General features: G+C 43.3%; 1 protein-coding gene across 20 annotated transcripts in view; it reads right to left on the bottom strand.

The window, feature by feature from the left end:
• Positions 1-19,690, bottom strand: part of LOC150050474 (uncharacterized) — a 542,379-nt gene that overhangs the window by 391,856 nt on the left and 130,833 nt on the right. For 14 of the 20 annotated variants that reach the window (XR_016538651.1, XR_016538652.1, XR_016538649.1 and 11 more), the window contains one exon: positions 10,563-10,619. The exons of the other annotated variants lie outside the window; for them this stretch is intronic. Coding sequence is in view for 10 of the 14 variants with exons in the window: in XM_090352362.1 (XP_090208488.1) it covers positions 10,563-10,619 (57 nt within the window). In the remaining 4 variants the exon portion in view is untranslated. The remainder of the gene's footprint in view (positions 1-10,562; positions 10,620-19,690) is intronic. 20 annotated transcript variants of the gene reach the window in all.

The following is a 19,690-nucleotide window of genomic DNA, read 5'->3' as shown; positions in this document are numbered from 1 at the left end:
CTATCCTTTGAGGATTCTTGCTCACCTCTAACAGGAATCCATTTGTCCAATCAGCAGAAACTGCCTAAGTTCACACATGCAATAACCCCAAGACTTCAGTGCACACATGAATAAAATTTGAACCTTTTCTTTTTAAGGGACCATGTTGACTTTCAATTGTTACCCAGCAAATTACTACAAGCTCAGTAGTTTAAAACAAGGCCCGTTAAATGTCACATAGTTACCTAAGTAAAAAACCCCTGTGGGAGTAGGGGTTGTCTCTTCTCCGTGTCTCACAAGGCAAGAAGCAGTCATCCCAACAGCTCTCCATAAGACCTTGAACACTCTTCTGGAGGCTCAAAGGAGAGATTTCATTCCAAGCTCACTGAGGTTCTTGGCAGAATCCAGCTCCATACAGGTCTAGATCTGTGGACCAGATGTTCCTCGCATTCAGCAAGGGCTGGTGCTCTGCTGCCAAAGAGTTCTGCTTTCTTGTCATGTACCCTTCCATCAAACCAATGAGGGCACACCCAGTCCACTCTTCTTCAAGTTTCTCTGGATTGTCCTTCTTTGAAAGAAACTGCTAGAGACAGGTCTTTGCTGTTAAGGGCTTCTGTGACTACGCTTAATCATCTACCAAGATAGATTAGTACATAAGAAGATACATGGTAGACTGATCATCCATATCTAGGATGAGCAGGCCTGGTTAATCTCTCTACTATACGGTAAATTCGCTATATGACAATCATAACTGTGGATATGAAATCTCAAGTTCAGAAGAGGGTGGGACATCTTTTGGGGAAAACTTCAGAAACTCTTCCTTTCCCAGACAGGATTTAATATATGCCATACATAGGCAAAATGTTTGCAACAAATTGACCCTTAAATTTCAATAGCCTAAAAGTGAGACCTAAGCTGGGCACCAGTGGCTCATACCTATTATACTAGCTTCTCAGGAAGCTCAGATGCAGAGGATCACAGTCCAAAAGGGGCCAGGTCAGAAAATTCGGTGAGATTTCATCTTTGAAACAACCAGCATAAAGCTAAACTAGAGGCGTGATTCAAGTGGTAGAACATCAGATGAGCAAGCAAATGGAACATGTTCAAGAAAGGTCTTAAGTTTAATCCCTTGTACCAGCAAAATAATAAAAGAAAGTACAGCCGGGCACTAGTGGCTCACACCTATAATCCTAGCTACTCAAGAAGCTGAGATCTGAGGATCTTGGGTGGAAGCCAGCCTGGGCCCCAAAGTCCATGAAACTATTATTTATCTCTAGTTAACCACCAGAAAACTGGAAGTAGTGCTGTGGCTCAAAGTGGCAAAGCATAAAAGAGCTCAGAGAAAGCACTCAAACCCTGAGTGCTACAACCAACAATAAATAAGTAAATAAGTAAATAAATAAATAAATGTAATTGTCCGGGGAAGAGGTTCAAAGTCAGCAGAATTGTTTTGTGTGCTTATATAGTTATTCAGGAACTCAGGCTGAAAGCAGCTTTGGCATGTTCAATATATGGCAGGCAAAGGGTAAACCAACATAGAGAAACATAAATGGGAGTTATGGGGGTACAGCATAAAGTACCAAGATGGATCATGTGCATGCATGCCACCCTTCCCCCACATATACATATACACATACATATACACAAAATAAATGAATGGCACATGATCTTTTCTTTCTTTATGAAAGCAAAGAAAATGCAACTGAGTAACCCCTTAGTATTTCTAGTACAGTGGAGTAGAGATTTCAGCTATCTCTGGTGCAGGAAAGAATGAAGGTGGCTGCGAACTGACATCTTATTACAGCTTTGACTACAGAGACCATGGATATTGCATGTGCTAGGGAATGTAGGCCCGGCCCTTGTTTAGAGCTGTAGCTTAGGTAATGGCTCCAATGTAGACCTAGCAGCTCCAGTTTATCTAGTTCTTGGGGTTGAACTTGAGTGTGTTTTTTCTCCCTCTACTTTATCCAAAAATGGTAATAGCAGATGTTGGAGTGGAAGTAAGAGTTCACTGATAGGGTGAGTTGGTCTTGATATTAAAAAAAAAAATAATGACAGAAAAGAGATGATCCAGGTTTCACCCCTACCCTGCACACACACACCATTCACAGACACACCTCCATAAGTCACCTTTTTTGGGAAAGAGAGAAACTTGGGGGGAAAGCCAAAGGCCTATTATAAAGCCCTAAGAACAATGAAAATAAAGTTCCAATGATCAGCAGAAGAAACAAAACCCAGGAAGCCTTAAGGAATATGGCCAGAGCATGTTGGTCCTAAGAAAAAGCGTACAAGGGATGGAGTTTGTATTCTCAGCAGCGAGAGGTCACTGCAGTGAGCCAGAATCTAGAGGTTCTAAAGCCCAGGCCCAGATAGTCTGTGTCACAAGAACAGGAAGGCTGGCCTTGGGGAATGCCTGAGAGAGTCTCTCTCCCAAGGGGGAGACTTGACAAGGTGCTGATTGAGGAACAGACTGGAGATAAGAGCCTTCTCTTAAACCCTGGCCACACTAGGTGATTCATTGTTTTATATCTGTATCCATCCCTGGTCTGTTAAAAGAACTGCACGGTGACAGGTTATCAACTTCCTGTTTGGTGTTCTCCTGTGCTGGTGAAATACAGATATTGAGTCTAACTGGTGCCACCTTAGCAACAGGGTAGATGATAGGGAATTGGCTCTAGCCAGCGCCGTTTTGTCATTTTGGTGGATGAAGGTAAAGCCCTGCCCCCAGGTGATAAATGTGTATAAATTCCTAGAGGCAGGGGCAAGGTCTTGAACAATGGGTTACTGGACCTTCTAGACATATACCATGAGCTCTCAGACTTTGAATGCTCCAGCTCCCTGTGACCTCACCCCCTGACCATGACCGTAAGCCTCAACCCACTCAGCTGCCATTGCGCCATGCCTCGTGTTTCTGACTCTCAGGTCGTCATAGTATTCAGTTCTCCATTAGAATTGATCTTGTTTTTGATCTTGCTCTTTCTTTGCTATCCTCATGGATCAGTTTCCTAACAGTAAAGTGTATGCTAAGCTGCATGTTTTGAGGGGACATGTGTCAACCTGCAGTCTCTCACTTTCTAATAAAGACTCCCTATTTGACCTCTCTAAATGTGGCTTCTCTGTATCTCAGGAGCCAATTCCCATTTAACACTTGTTCCGGGCTAGACGACTCCTCTTACTCATGGCAGCTACACAGATCACTTGGCTTTGCTGGCCTTAATTCTCCTATTGACCCTCTGCAGCCTGTTTCATGTAGACTTCTGAAGGTCCAAGGCCCAGGAACAGTAATGCAGTGAGGCTACTGGCCATGCAGGCAGCCATCTGTGGGTGAAGCTAGACAGCATCAGGCCTTGCCCTCTGAAATACCCACAGCGTACCTCAGTGCCCAAGCCTTGTGACTGAGCTGGACTAACTGATGGGAAACTGCTTTGTTCTTGTAACTCATATTGCTCCCCACCCTTGGCCCCCTGCCTATCCTTCCCCCAAGGGATATTTCCAAAATTCCCAGTGAAGAATCTTAATCTAAATATGAAAGCCCACTCCCCCACCCTCTCAGGTGATAGGTGCCTGAGAGGCAAGGCCAGAGACTTCCTCAAACAATAGACCCCCCCACCAGCTGAAACTCCTTGAACCCTCCATCTACCTGGGACTCTGCTCCCTGTCCATTTTTCCTAACTCCTCCTACTCTGCCCCCATTACGCTACATTCCTGTCTCCTGACTCCCCAAGTCACCAGGGCATCCCTCTCCATTCATGTTGACCCGGTCTATTGAGGTTGTTTTCTGCGCTTTCTTTATCCTAATACCCTCGTGACTCAGTTTCCTAACACTAATGAAGATTGAGAATCAGCCTTGACCACTGACCAGAAGTACGGGTACACCTAGGAGAAAGGACCTTTGCTTGATTGGCGAAGGGTGCCACGTTGACTCATTGAGCCCTGCTTCCTCCCTTGGAAGCCACAGGAAAAGGGTTTCCCAGCCCACACACTTCCCTGTAACTGCCGGCGGCAGAGTCCCCCTCCCCCTCCCCCACTTCCACAGGCTCAACTATTCCTTCCACAGGGAGCTTGTGCTCTGCGGTCTTTTGTTTCTGAAACATTCGCTATTTTAGTGTGATCTGAGACACAGTTATAACAGATTGCTGATCTGCAACATGCCAGGGCAGGGTGGGGGCGATTTAGGACTTTCTTGAATGGGTAGAATATACATATTTACATTTCTGACACTGGCTCTGGTGATGCTGCTGGGCCAGGGTTTACAAGCAGAGAAAGGCTGTCTTAACTATTCAGCCTGGAAAGGTTGAAACTTCCTCAAGGGCAGCCTCAGGGCCCTGAGCAGGCTCTGGGTTCAGTCAATGCCTATCGATTTTACTGAATGGAAGCAGTGAAGGGAAGATTGTTGATTGACTCTGGGATCTCATGAACAACTGGCTCCTTTATGTCCAGGCCTATTAAATTAATGGGAAACTCAAGGGCAAAACCAGCAGAAGATGTAGAGAAGAAGGCTAGGGTTGGCTGGGCAGTCAGCAGTGTTCAACTCAAGAGATTTGCCTTTCAAACTGGCAGAAATTGCAAGAATAATCACGGTCGTGCCTGTGGACCTGCCCCTGCTCTGTAGGCTCATCCTGAAATCTCCATGCAATCACCCTCAAGGGGGCCAAAAAGTCAGGGCTGTGTGAATCTGTATTTTACACATGAAGACTTGAACAGCCCCTATAGGACTGTGACCCAAGATTCCATGAGTGAGTCCCCAGCTTCAGGCTTCACCTTCAGTTGGCGTCAGACTCAGTAAGCTTTACGGAGCCCTCTTCTATGGGCATGCCCAGGCTTCCCCACAGAAATGGGGAAAGTCCAATGTCACCAATAGCTGCACTTTAGAGATTAGAAGTCCCAGCCTCACTTCCCTGGACTACAGAATGCAAATAATAATCCCAGTTGTTTTCATAGTATAATAAAACAATAATTCTGTGGGTTTTTTTGTTGAATTAAGTTTATACAAAATGCCTGGTGCAGACGCATCCCTTTAGTAAGGGCCAAGAAATGTTAAGCCCTGTAGATACAGAAACCCTACTTTTCCAGGATGTTTTAGACTGATAGCTCAAAGCTCAATTCAGAATTTTGTTTGAGTAGATATCTAGGTAAACAGAAGCAGAAAAGGAACTGACCCAAGCTGCCAATCAGTTTCCATTCTAACCTTCCTTCCACCCCATGGCCATACCCTGAGACAATGGCTACCGTCATGGCCTTTCACTCCCCCATATCAATGTTAAGCCAAGAAGGGCCAAGCGGATCGAATAGGAAGGTTGAAAAAGATCTTATGCACAGGCATCTCGCCTTCTTATACCTAGACAGCCTCTGTGCAAATAAGCATTTGAGGAGGACCACAAGGGGAGGGCTATGATTTCTTACCACCAAATAATCCCAGCCTATTGGATACCCCCACACTCCAACATATCCCAGGCAGTCAATCCTCACCTCAGCTGTCTACCTCACCCCTCAAGACATAATTATACTTTCCTAGTAAATCACTGTGTACCATCTTCCAGCTCTTTATGATTCCTTTCCTGTGCGTGGACTAGTACCCTCATCTAAGGCCTTATACCCAAGGCCTAGTTTTACCCAGCAGCCTTAAAGGAGAAGAGGCAAGGATGGGGAAGCAGATTCAGAAACTCACCAAGAGACATTTGTCAAATCAGGTCCCACACCAGAATCACAGCTCTATCACACACGCATGCTCATGCATGTACACATACACACATACAAACACACACACACACTCACATGCGTACACCCACACTGTTGTGACTTCCACATCTGTGGAATCTTCTTTACTTATAAAAATGAAACAACAAAAAAAATGTGACCTAACTTCAAAGTTGAGTGGTAAATGCAAGTCTAGTCTTTAGCAGAATTGCTTATGACAATGCACGTTCTTTTGTTAGTATTACTATTATATCTACACCCGTGAAATCCCAGGTAGGCTTTAAGAAACAGAGTTAGGCTTAAAAAAAAAAAACAAAAAACAGTTTTGTCAGGCAGTAGCTAATGCTTATAAATTCTAGCTACTCAGGAAGCTGAGATCTAAGGACCAAGGTTTGAAGCCAGGCAGGAAGGTTTATCTCCATTTAACCACCCAGACCCTAGCAGTGGCACTGTGGCTCAAGTAACAAAGTGTTGGCCTTGAGCACAAAAGCTCAGGGAGAGCATCCAGGCCCAGAGTTCAAGCCCCAAGACTGGCACCAAAAAAAAAAAGAAAAGAAAAACAAATCTGTGCCCTTTTATGCTCATTTGTAAAACAAATACACTTATAAATATGATGTAAAAATCAATGTTAATAAATTCTTTAATAAAAAATACACTTATAAAGCATAGCTCCATAAGACTGTTTCAAATGGAAGTAATATATGAAATGAAGTAAATGTGTATTTGAAGTCGTGTATAGCAAATGGCTAGCACACAGTAAGCACCAGATGCATAAGGAATTCTAGCGGGAGTAGAGAGGGTCGCATAGTGAGAGTCATCAATTGTCTTCATTCACTAGGCTCTTTCTGAATTTCTCAGGTACTGGAAACCCTCTCTCCCAGGCAATATAAGCAACAGCACATCCGGCTAAGGCTTTCCTTGCTACTCCAGGCAATGGACAAAGAATTTGTGGCCCATGTCCAGGCTCTGGATTGCCCTGTGAGATCTAAGAGGTCACAACTTTCCAGAGCCAGCATTTTCAGGACAGCATTTACAAGGATCAGAGAAGCTCTAAGAGTCTAAACTCACATTTGGGCTTCCAGGGCAACAAGAGCTTAAGGCAGACTGCACACCTCTGAGTAGAGTGAAAGAAAATGGAGATTGCCTCTGAGACTCAGAGAAGAGAGAGAATTGTGTCCCCTATGATGAATAATGCAGGGAGAGGAAGCCCAGGGGCGGGAGGAGTGGGGCCTGATCCCAGGCAGGCCGCTGTGGAGAGCAGGAAACCTCCCAGCTGAGCCTGGGAGGCAGTTATCACTGCTGGGTGATTAAGTTACTAATCCTTCAGGGAGAAGACATTTAGAGGCCCATATTAAAGCAGTGCGAGGCAAAATTACATTCCGTTTCAATTTAGTTTAGCAATTCCCGTGATTTAGTTAAATGAAAAGCAATTGTTCCAATTAATAGTATTGAATGTTATTCATCAAAAATGTCAAAACAGCTCTGTGGCTGCATTTGTAACCCATTCTCTTGTCAGAGATATGGATAATTCCTGGGGATAAGATGGGGAAACGGGAGGATACTAGAGCTTTGGGGAAAAGGTCAAAGTCAGAGGGGGTGCTTTCATGCAAATAGCTCATGTGTGTGAGAGCAGTGTGCCTGGATAGGTGTGTACGTGGGTACTTGGATAGTATGGGCACGTGGATCCTAAGGGCAGGTACTTGTGCATAGTTATGTGCGTGTACCAGTGGCCCACATGAGTGATGTGCAGATGTGTGCCTGTGCAGTCCTGGGGTGTGTACTCACGCATGGACAAATATGTGCAAGTTCCCATGTGCCCATGCATATGCACAGGTGCATATATGTGATAGATTATATTCATATAGGATATACATATGGTCCTTAAACCAAAGGGGGATTCATTGTGAGCATATTTTGACATACATCTACAGGCACATTTATACCTCTGTGTGTGTGTGTGTGTGTGTGTGTGTGTGTGTGTGTGAAAAAGGGAAGGGGTTTGCTACCTCAAAAGCTGAAAAATAGGCTCCTATATTCCCATCCCTAACTCAGAATAAGTGATTTGGCTTGTCACCAGGTATTACTATCCAAATGTAATTCTCTGGAGCTCTGAGAGTTTTCACTGCTGTATTTTCACCATCCAAAAGAGACCTCAGCCTGGAGTAAGCCTCCATGTCTTATCTTGATAGAATAGATGAATGGATGGAGAAATGGATGGAAAGATGGAAAGGAATGAGAGATAGATGGCAGGGCCCATTAAGTAGACTAATAAATAGATGGCTGGATTGATGAGGGGACAGATGTGGGGGATGAAAGGATGAGAGGATGGATGGATGGATGGATGGGTGGACAGATGGATACTACAGGTCCCTGAGTCTACCCAGGCCTTCCAGTAGATCTGGGAGAGACGGAGTCTCCAGTCTTATCTCCTCAGTGTGAATCCCAAGTTTCTTTGGTCCCTAGCATCACCTCTATAATATAGCCTCAGAACTTCTATTCTGGGTAGGCAGCAGCCTGGGGCTCACAAGTTTCTAGAATCAAACAAGGCCAAATATTACAGATCCAAGCATAGAAAGGGTAAGAACTTCTTTGGAGTAGCTAGGAAAAAAGAAATAAGTAGATCCTGTCACTGTACCAACAGGAAGCTCACCTAGCTAGGTAGGCCTAAGGGAAAACAAACAAGAAGGACCATTTGGGGACTTACATCCCCTCAAGCCAGAGTTTCTGCATCTGGCTTCTGTTGCTGGGCCCCAGACAATGGTTCCTGACTCTGATCTAGACTGGCTTTCCCTGTCCTTGATGCTCTTTCTTTCTTTCTTTCTTTCTTTCTTTCTTTCTTTCTTTCTTTTTTCTTTTTGTGGGTCATAGGGCTTGAATTCTGGGCCTGGGCATTGTCCCTGAGCTATTCAGCTCAAGGCTACCACCCTATCCCTGAGCCACAGCCCCATTTCCCATTTTCTAGTGATTAATTGGAAATAGAGTCTCATGGTCTTTAGTGTCCCAGCTGGCTTTGAACCTCGATCCTCAGATCTCAGCCTCCTGAGTAGCTAGGATTACAGGCATAAACCACTGTGCCCGGCCTGATGTTCTTTCTTACCATTTTTGCCAACTACAGTGGGAGAAACTACCTTCCATTCTTGTCTAGATGCAGGGGCCGCTTAGCACCCTATTACCACCAATGAAAGTGTCTACACTGGCTCCCTATCTCCACTCTCCTGGTTCTCTAGAGTGTCCTTTGTCTTGGCTCTGTTTATAGCTGACCAGAACCTGCAGAGAACTCCAGGCCCTAGAGTGGACCGCCCAGTGGATATGGGACCTCTCACAGGCATTTTGAGCAGTTGTAGGATTTAGCCTGACCCACCTGCTGTCTGGGCCTGCCCCCTAGTGGTTATGTCTGGCCCAGACATGGCTCCTACAAGTGGCCAATTACACTAAGCATGGTACCTGCTCCCCTGGCTAGCCTTAGCAAAAAAAGGACCTGAGTCCTTGGAGACTCTCTACAATGGTCCCATTTTCCCCCTTTCTAGTGGCAAACACCCACATACACATGACAGGGCCTGATTTTCCAGAATCTATCCTGCTCTCAACAGCCCCGGGAGCAATCCATGCAAGTCTCCATCCATCAGGATGGTGATTAAGCACAGAAAGGAAGTGTTAGGATGTGATCCCTGAACCCACCAGGCTCATAAAGACAATAGCCAGGACTGTCACAGAGGCACCAGGCGTCCTGTCTATTTTGGGGAGGGCCTGCGCATGACCAGCCAGCACCAAGGGCATCCTGGAGCTCGTTAATCTATGTGAGAGTGACAGACACAGGATAGAAGGTCCAAGAGGCCTTCCGCCAGCCATTTCCTCCCAGCCTGCCAGCTCTGCTCCATGCTCCATGCTCAAAGCCCCTGGCGCTGGCCTCCGGACACCCAGCTCTGCCAACTCTCTGTGGTAGACTAGCTACCTTCCTCTCCTTTCAAAGTTTTTTACTGAGAGATTAGAGGTTCCAGTCTTTGTTCTCTCCCTGGGGATAGCAAAGGAAGAAGTAAAACACCTCAGTCCATACAGGCTGAGGCAATGGAGAAATTGCCTGGAAATAGCTTTCTTCTAAGTTCTCTGTTCCCACGACCTAGGCTCCTTAGAGCCCAAGGAACTGCAAAAGGTTCATTTCCAGGGCCTTGGGCCCAGCTATGGACTAGAGTTCAGAAAGCCAGTTGTTAAGTATGTATCTGATATGTATCCCTCTCACCTTCTGTTTCTTCCTCTTTTCTCTCCCAACTGTTAACTCAGTTCATATCTGTGATATGGTGTTGACACCATGGAAATTGGCAAACACTATAAAAATAAAGCCCTACCGTTATACAGGTCTTTAGACACTCACATGAATAGGACTGAAGAAGGGTAATCACAGAAGTGAAATGAAAAGGCTCAATAGCTATGTGCATATAATCATATAAAATAATATTTAACAAAATTGGCCTGATGCAGTGGCTCACGCCTGTAATTCTAGCTGCTCAGAGGCTGAGATCTGAAGATCATGGTTCAAAGCCAGCACAGGCACTAAAGACATGACACTCTTATCTCAAATTAACCACTAGAAACCTGGAAATGGTATTGTGATTCAAGGGGTAGGGCGGTAGGCTTAAGCTGAAGAGCTCAGGGACAGAGCCCAGGCCCAGAGTTCAAGCCCCATGACAAACCAAATAATAATAATAATAATAATAATAATAATAATAATAATATTTTACAAAATCAACTCCAAGAAATGGAAGCCAATTTTTGTTGCTGTTGCTACTTTTGTTGTCTTTTCATTTTGTCTTGTTTGTTTGTCTTTGGGAGGTTAAGGGGACACAGAAAACATGGGACAAAGGGTAAACAAATACAGCCATGATACTCACTTGACACTATGTGGAAAATGAACTGTCCAACTTGTGGGTGGGGATGGGAGTGGAAAACTGTAAGAAAGCAAGGGAAAGGGTGACATGGTTCAAAAAGAAATGCACAGCTGGTGGCTCATGTCTGTAATCCTAGCTACTCAAGAGGCTGAGATCTGAGGATCCCAGTTCAAAGCCAGCCTGGGCACAAAAGTCTGTGAGACTTTAATCTTCAATTAACCACCAGAAAACTGAACATTGCACTGTGGCTCAAGTGATAGAGCACTAGCCTTGAGCTGAAGAGCTCAGGGACAAGGCTCAGGCTCAGAGTTCAAGCCCCACGACTGTCAAAAAAAAAGGGGTGAGGAGTGGAAATGTGCTCATTACCTGATTCATGTAACTGTAACCTCTCTATACATCATCTCTACAACAATGTATAGAACAAATAAAAATAAAATAGATTTAAAAACAAAGCACTACCAGCTAGACAAGGGATTCTCTTCCTCTTTCTGAGTTGGAAGTGAGATACCCCACCATGAGTTGGTTGGAAAGCATGGTCTCTAATGGTTTGAGGACCCCACAACGACATGGAGTTCACAGCTAGTATATGTGCTTCCCAAGCATCCTGACCCAACCCCGTCTGCTCCTGGATAACAGTCAGAGAACCTGGGCTCTACTCACAGAGGCTGTCCCCACACCCTTCATCTCACTGAGACTTCACTTCTCAACATGGAATTAGGAGCAGGCATGCACACATTGGTACCAGACTGTCTTAAGACTGTGGTGACAATATCACATGTACAGTATTTTGGACATTGAAACCATTGTGGGACCTGATTAATAGAAAGTATTCAGGAATGTCAGCTGATATCACTTTTGTTTACTATCACCATCCACATGTTAAGGTTAAAATGGGGGGAAAAAAGATGGTTGTAAAGAATTTGTACTGCTGTTCAAGAAGTAATATACTTAATACCTCATGAATGTAACTGTAACTCTTCTATACATCATTCTGACAATAAAAAAAGAAAAAAGAAAGAAAGAATTTGCATTCCTTTTTTCTTACTTTATAAGGTCTCCAATCATATAAATCAAAAGTGGCCTGATGTCTTCTTCAAATCTTCCCATGCCTTGTTCTAAGCACATTTACTATCAGAAGATAATCAGTGGCCAATAAATGGAAGTGACTAAATGCACACGTTAAAAAACAATTGTAAGGACTATGACATTTCTAACACCGTAAAGAAATTTTCTTAACATATGGTCTATTTCAGGAGCATAGCACCTAAGAAGAACCTGAGATATATCACTCACTGTAATCAGTAGAGAAATAAGAGCTCTCTCTACTAGATGTGTCCATGGAGTCCTATCCGAAATACCCACCAAAGTCTGAAAAGACAAGTCGGGTTTTCCCCAGAAACTATCTTCTCTGATCCTTAATGAATAATGCCTCTCATCTGTGTTCTTCAGTCCCCAGGAGAATGATGTCTCCTAACTGTTCAGAAGCCGTGAGGACTCCCACTAGCTCTGTTATCTATTCCTATCTGATCCCGCAGACACTGGTCTTGAAAAGGTTAGAAGGACAGGACAGTGAATGATGGATGAGCCAAGGAAAAGCAATAATTGCATGGTGTGAAACTCATCCGTACTCCAGTTCATTCTGAGAAGCCCTGCGTAGATCCTTTCACTCCTTTGAACTTTAGTTTCCCTCTCTCTGCAAAAGAGGACGGTAAACCTAACATTGAAGTGCTGGTGCCAGAGGTGGAAATCCTGGTGTGTGAGTAGCATTGGCATGTGTTGTTTGTCTTTATAGCCCTTTATTACCATGCAGAGCTTTTGTTTGTTTTACATGGGGACCCTAAAACATGACACTCTCTAACTAGGACCCACATGTCACCTGTTTTATCAAGCAGAACCTTGGGCTCAAAGACATGAATCCAACTAGGGCCTGTTACCATGGTGAATATATAATCTTTAGTCTATGAATCGGTCACCAGCCCAGGGGCCCTGTGGCATTATGGGAAGGCAGTACTACCTAACAGTAGCTGATCTGTACAAAGCTGATCTGAACATAGGCTGCACCCAAGAGGACAATGTCTCATAAACCTCAAATCTTTGAGCAAGACCAAAATGAGAAGGGCCTGATAGCACCAATACTTGAGGAGAGACGAACCCACTAAACTCCCAGCCCTTCCTGCCACGTGTGTGTAAACAGATGTATCTATGTGTAGGTGTGAGTGGTCATGCTGATGCACCTGGAACTGGGTTACATGTGTGAATGAAGCTCACCACGTGTTCCTTCGTGTGTCTCTCCCTGGCTACACACAATATTCGCATGGCTGCAGGTGAATGAATGTGCATATGTGTGCACATGGACTTGTGTGTATTTGTGGGAATAAATAGTAGAAATAAACAGAGCAAACAAGATGGTTGAAAGGAGGGGGCTGGTTTAAATACTTAGGAAGACAAACAACCCCCACAAGGACTCTGGAAGCACTCGTTATGTACAAATAATGTATATGCTAATTACAAATTACTTTCTTCTGCTCATTAAAGCAGAACTGTGGCACTTTATTAGTTCAGTTCTGGTTACTCCATGCTCTGAAAAGTCATAAAAATAGCTGCGAGGTCAAGGGAACATCAGTATTGGGCTCCACGAGCCATCTCGGGCCATGTGACTGGTCAGCTAGGCCAAGGACCTGGCACCAATGACACTCCTCCCATCTCCCCCACCCCTGTGCTCAGCCAGTCACCAAACTCCATCACCATCCCCATCACCACTGTGCCAGATTAGGCCATATCTCTGCCCTGGATGGCTACCTATGCTGTTTCTATCTTGGTCTCCCTGCCTTGAGTCTCCCCTGAGTCCAATCAGTCTATCCACTTAATATTCTGTCACTTTACAGCTCAACCTACTATGGTGGGTCTCGTGTCACTGCAGCATCACTCACCCCTGCATTGAATAATAGCTCCATGGAATGACTCACGCACAACTTTCAGAGTCTATCTTTTACCTGCCACTGGACCCACATTTATCCTTGGCCCCCAATGCACTCTTCTTGCTATTCCTGTTCCACTAGCTGGATTTCATGGAGGGGGAAGAGAGGAGGGATGTTCCTATGCCATCTTGCAAAATTCTGCTGTAGGTAACCGTATCTGAATGCTCAGGCTTATTACTGATTCGCCCTGTGTCTCCCACTATTCCTTGCACCTAAGCATTTCTGGTGGTTCACTGCCTTCCCCAAACCCATCTCTGAACTGCAGGCAGGAGCTTTCCTGTGCCAAGCACTATATGCAGTACTAGAACAGTTTCAGACACATCCAGACGTTCAAGAAATATGGGCTGGATGAAAAATTGTATCTTTTAGTGTAGAGTCCTTTATATTACTTGTAAAGCGTGATTTGCATCATTCCTCTGAAATCAGGTTGGGTTTTCTTTATTCATGTTAAAACACGGGCTTGAGCTCACCTTTCTCTACTCCCAGGACAATCTCTAATTCCCTAGCCTCTTTCGCGCAGCCTCTGCTCTTTTAAGAGCAGAGTGGCTGGAACTCAGGTGCGCCACCTAGAGGCTACAAGGTGAAACCACTCAGAAACAGTTGGCACCAGAATGGCCTTCTTTGAGGATGCTGGATGGAGTTACAGATACAGGATGGAGGGGTGGAAGTCATTTCCAATGCACTTTTGTCTGATGATGGGTCAAAAGAGGGCCCAAGCTCAGCTTGGATGATAAGCCCAAGTCAGTCCTGTCATGCATTCTGGTACCTGATCTTAAGTCCTAGCTCTTCCTCCCCAACTCTTCCTCCCGTGGTCTCCCTTGCTATCCTTTCTGTTCAGCTCATTTCTACAATACCAGTTTTATTCAGGGGAGTAACAAAATCAGTTCCTTCTATGACAACTCACGGCCCCATACCTCTACCTCCTAGCTCTCATGTCATATGAGTTTCCTGAGAATATTTTTTGATTACAACTTTCTTCCAAGTCAGTGGTCATCTCCTTGCTTTATGTCTCCATAACAGAGAACCCACTCCATTTCTGTACAGGAAGGGTTGTCTTACCTTCCCTACAGCATAGAACCAGAGGTAAGCTTAGAAGAGACAACTATTTTTGTTAATATCATTGGCTTATAGGATACTTTTGTTAATATCATTGGCTTACAGAATATTAGTTTATATATCTTCAAGATGTGGCAAGACTCTTTAGTGACAAAGTTCATCCCTTCAATAGTTGTATCCTAAGCTTCAACTCAAACTTTTTATTGTCTTTCCTGACACACTTGAGGGAAAGATGAGAGTACTTTCTCTGTTCTTTCCCAAGATAATGGATCTGAATACTTTGAGGATTCTTCCCAGTAAGTGGGAGTCTGGATTTGAAAGAATCAGAAAAGAGAAATCAATACTCAAACCAACATAAAGAAAATGGAAGTGATTGACAAAGGGCCCAGCATTGCAAACATTCAAAGGAAATGGCTGTGGCATGTTATGTGCATAACTGAGCAGCAGTGAATTTCTCCAGAAGAGAGTACACCTGACATGAAGAAAACCCAAATGGAGAGATATACCATGTTCATCGATGAAAAGCCACAATTGGAAGACAGCAGCCCTCTCCCTCAGTAATCTCCCTCTAAAGGCAATGAAAAAAATCTGCTAAAATAAACATGTATTGATGACAGATAGCAAATTTATCCTATTAGATAAAGAACAAGACGGAAACTAGTGGCTCATGCCTGTGATCGTAGCTACTCAGGAGGCTGAAAGTTGAGGATGGAAGTTCAAAGCCAGCCTGGGCACTAAAGTCCACGAGACTCTTATCTCCAATTAACCACCAGAAAACTGGAAGTGGTGTTGTGGCTCAAGGGGTAGGGCAGTAACCTTGAGCTAAAGAGCTCAGGAACAGCACCCAGACACAGAGTTCAAGCCCTGGGACTGACCAAAGAAAAAGATATGTTTTGTTTTAAGATTGAAGAGAAGAAAGAAGATAAATGAAGGCTGAGAAGAATTGTTTTGTGTACTACACACGAATAGTAGTCATTTCTACAAGTCAACAATAAAAGAACTGGTTTAAAAACTGGCAAGGACCTGGATAGAGACTTTCTAAAGAAGATACACAATGGCCAATGAAAACATATTCAGTATCATCAGTCATTGACAATAGGACATGATGGCATCCAGACTATGAAATGGTCAAATCAGCCTAAAGAGCGCAAAATACACGTAACACACCAGTACGTTTTCCTACAATGAAATGAAAAATACTGGAAGACTTGATACCTATTTGATTCCTACCAATTAACAAGATGGCTACAATTTTTAAATGAAACTTAAGAAGGCTAGTAAGGGTGAGGAAGACCTGGTGATGGGAATAGAAAATAGCTCCTTGGCTGGGAGATTGGCCTAGTGGTAGAGTGCTTGCCTAGCATGCACAAAGACCCAGGTTTGATTCCTCAATGCCACATACATAGAAGTGGTGCTGAGGCTCTAGCAGTAGTGCTTGCTCTAGCCTTGAGAAAGTCTAAAGACAGTGCTCAGGCCCTAAGCTCAAGTCCATACTTGAGCTCCTCATCATAGTAAACAAAGTTGTTAGATGACCCCAACAATTCTTCTCTTAGGGGAATAGCCAAAGAATTTTTTTTAAAAAAGTGTTCATACAAGAACTTGGAAACTTATAACACTGTTAATCATGAGAGACAAAAGTAGAAAATCTTATGTCATATCCATACACTGTAATCTATTCAAGCATATAAATCAATGTTGTACATGCTTCAACATGTGTGAATCTTGAAAAGTAAAGGTAGAAAATAGATTCACAGTTACCCAGGGATTAGGGTGAATGGGTAGCTTGAGAATGATAGGTAAGGAGTTTAAGGTTTCTTGGGGGATATTGAAAAGGTTCTTAATTTGGTCTTTGTAATGGTTGCACAACATTGAATATAACAAAAAAATTCAGACTGTACCTTTTGATATAATAAACTTTAAAGTGTACCCATTGCCCTTCAGTTTTTAAAACAGAACTATTTTGAAACTATGTCAACTAAAATATTCAGTGCTAGTGTGAGGACCAAGAACTAGACCAAGGGAGAAAAGATTTAAAATCTCCTAAGTTTAAAAAGATTTAAAATCTCCAAAGTCTATAGATGAGCTTGGTAAACAACAGAGTTGACATTACAGATGGATGGAAAAATTATTTAATATCTACAACAGGCGGGAATAAAATTAAGTCTCACATTTACAACACTTCCACACATGAATTTCAGGTGAAGGAAAGAAACTATAAGACTTTCAGAAGAAAATATAGCAAAACAACAGTAAGATATCCAGAGCATGAGATGTTTAAACCAAGCTAAGGAGCACAAAGCACATGGGAAACATAGATACATTTTCCTACAATGAAATGAAAAACTACAAGTTTGATGCCTAAACATTATTCCAATAATAACACGAGCATAAAGCCCACACAGATTGACTTTTTAGGTGATATAAGAAACTCTTAAAATTGAAGACTTCAGCAAACAACATAAAAATGCAAAGGAGAGAAATCAGCAATTTACAGAAAATAAACATGACAAATGTGAAAAATTCTCAAAATTTGCCAGACACCAGCAGCTCACACCTGCTGTAATCCTACCAACTCAGGAGGCTGAGATTTGAGGATCGTGGTTCAAAGTCAGCCCAGGCAGAAAAGTCCCTGTGAGACTCGTATCTGCAATTAATCACTCAAAAGCCAGAAGTGGTGCTATGGCTCAAAGTGGTAGAGTGCTAGCCTTGAGCAAAAAAAGAGCTCAAGGACAAAACCCAGGCTCTGAGTTCAAGGCCTATGACCAACAAAAAAAATTTTTTTCCAAAATGACCAGCAAACAGGAAAATAAATGGTATTACTATTTCTCACTCTTTTTAAGTATTCATGAGCTGAGGTAAAGAGATAAGAAAATGAGGGCCAAGAGTGTGTACTAGTGGTAGAGTGCTTCCCTAGCATGTACGAAGCTCTTGGTTCAATTCCTCGGTACTGCATACACAGAAAAAGCCAGACGTGGCACTGTGGCTGAAGTGGCAGGACACTGGTCTTGAACAAAAAATGTCCAATGACAGTGCCCAGGCCCTGAGTTCAAGCCCCGGGACTGGCAAGAGAGGGAGAGAGAGAGAGAGAGAGAGAGGGAGGGAGGGAGGGAGGGAGGGAGGGAGAGGAAGAGGGAGAGGGAGAGGGAGAGGGAGAGAGGGAGAGGGAGAAGGAGAGGGAGAGAGACAGACAGACAGACAGACAGACAGACAGACAGACAGACAGATAGAGACAGAGAGACAGAGAAAGACAGAGACAAAGAAATAGGGAGACAGAGACAAGAAAATGGAGTTTCTGTTAAACACGTGGTAAAAGTGTACATGTATACAACCAGAGTATTGCAAGAAAAAATTGGCAGTGTCAGGTATACAGATGCTTCTTATCCCCATCAGGATGATGGTGAAAGGAAGGGAGCCCCTGTTTTAGGCGGCAGGGAGGAGGAAAGGGTGCTAAGTCATGGAGGTAAAGCCCTCGTGAATGGGGTAAGAGTTCTTACAAAAGTTGCTCTGGAAAACCTTATCACCCTTTCTCCCCTGTGAGGCTAAAGAGAGAAGACGACCATCTAATGAGAAAGCAAGCCATCACCAGAGCCTGACACTGACAGCAGCTCCATCTCAAACTCCATGAGTGTGAGAAATGAGTCCCTGTTGTTTATAAGACACACTGGAATAGGCACTCACCATCGGAACTCTCAATAGTTACATTTGAGACATAAACCTTGGAGGAGAGGAAGCATATAATGTGTAAGGATCCACCAACAAAATACTCACTGTAGCACACTCCATAACAATAAAAGCCCAGGTGGAACCGCAGACAAGGAAATGAATAGATCAAATACCCAGTGTAGCTACAATCCGATGTGTAGTTCAAATGAATTGTCCCTGTGTATCAATATGAGTAAAACTCAGAGAGACAATATAATGTGTATTTAATATTTTCATAATTGTACCTTTATTTAAAAATAAGATCTATATAAATTTTAAACATTCAAAACAATAAAGCATTCATGGATATATATTTACATATGAATTTTAAAATATGGAAAGAAAGGAAATATACCAGCTTCCATTGGTACTTACCAATGGAGTGGAAAGACAGGGAAGGGAAAAGGTAGAGTTCCTTCTCTTTTTTTAATTAATTAATCTGAAAGGGCAAAGTATTATTCGATAGATAAATGAAGGAATGTGTATCCTCTTTTTTAATTGCTAGTATAGTGAGTAGCTGAAATTCGATGTAATCATAGCTATAGAATCAGAGATGAAGAAGAGTTCAAGAGCAGTCTTGGAAGATCTTATCACAGCCTATACAAAGCTGGTTGTGGTGGTATACACTTGACATCCCAACTACTTGGGAAGTGGAAATGGAAGAATGATGATCTAGAGTGGCCCAGCATAATAAATGAGACCCTATTTGAAAAATACCTAATGTAAAAAGTGGCTGGGGGCATGGCTCAAGTGGGGGCAAGGAGTACTTGTCTAGCAAGAACAAAGTTCTAAAATCTGGGGGCAGGGGTTGCTGTTGTTGTTTTAAATCATAGTATGTATTTTTATTAGCCAAAATAATTGTACAAAGGAAAAGCTTAAAAAAAAAAAACTCCAGGGGCCTTGAGTTTGGCCTAGTGGTAGCATGCATGAAGACCCAGGTTTGATTCCTCGGTGCCACATATACAGAAAAAAGCCAGAAGTGGTGCTGAGGCTCAAGTGGTAGAGCTCTAGCCCTGAGAAAGTCCAAGGACAGTGCTTAGGCCTTGAGCTCAAGCACAGGACTGGTTTAAAAAAAAAAAACCAAAAACCTCCAACATTTATCACTGCATAAAAGAACTTGGTGTAAGACAGAGTTAGTACTTTAGCTGGTTGAGGAGATTATTTAGATTTAAATAAACAGGCAGGCAGACAGACGACAGACAGACAGACAGACAGACTGACAGATAAATGGACAGTCAGTTGAAAATACCAGTGGGAGTATTTTTGACTTGGGGTTTATTTTTGTAGGGTTATGGGGTTTTTTTTTGTTTTTTTGTTTTTTTTTTGGAGGATCTTTGCAGATGACATGATTCTGTATTTAGAGAACCCTATATACTCCACTCCCAAGTGGCTTGA

The sequence above is a fragment of the Megascapheus bottae genome, chromosome 18, assembly GCF_031878675.1.
Source record: "Megascapheus bottae isolate mThoBot1 chromosome 18, mThoBot2.hap1, whole genome shotgun sequence".
In the NCBI taxonomy this organism is placed as follows: domain Eukaryota; kingdom Metazoa; phylum Chordata; class Mammalia; order Rodentia; family Geomyidae; genus Megascapheus; species Megascapheus bottae.
Note: the sequence above shows the minus strand (reverse complement) of the source record. Positions and strands in the feature narration are given on the sequence as shown.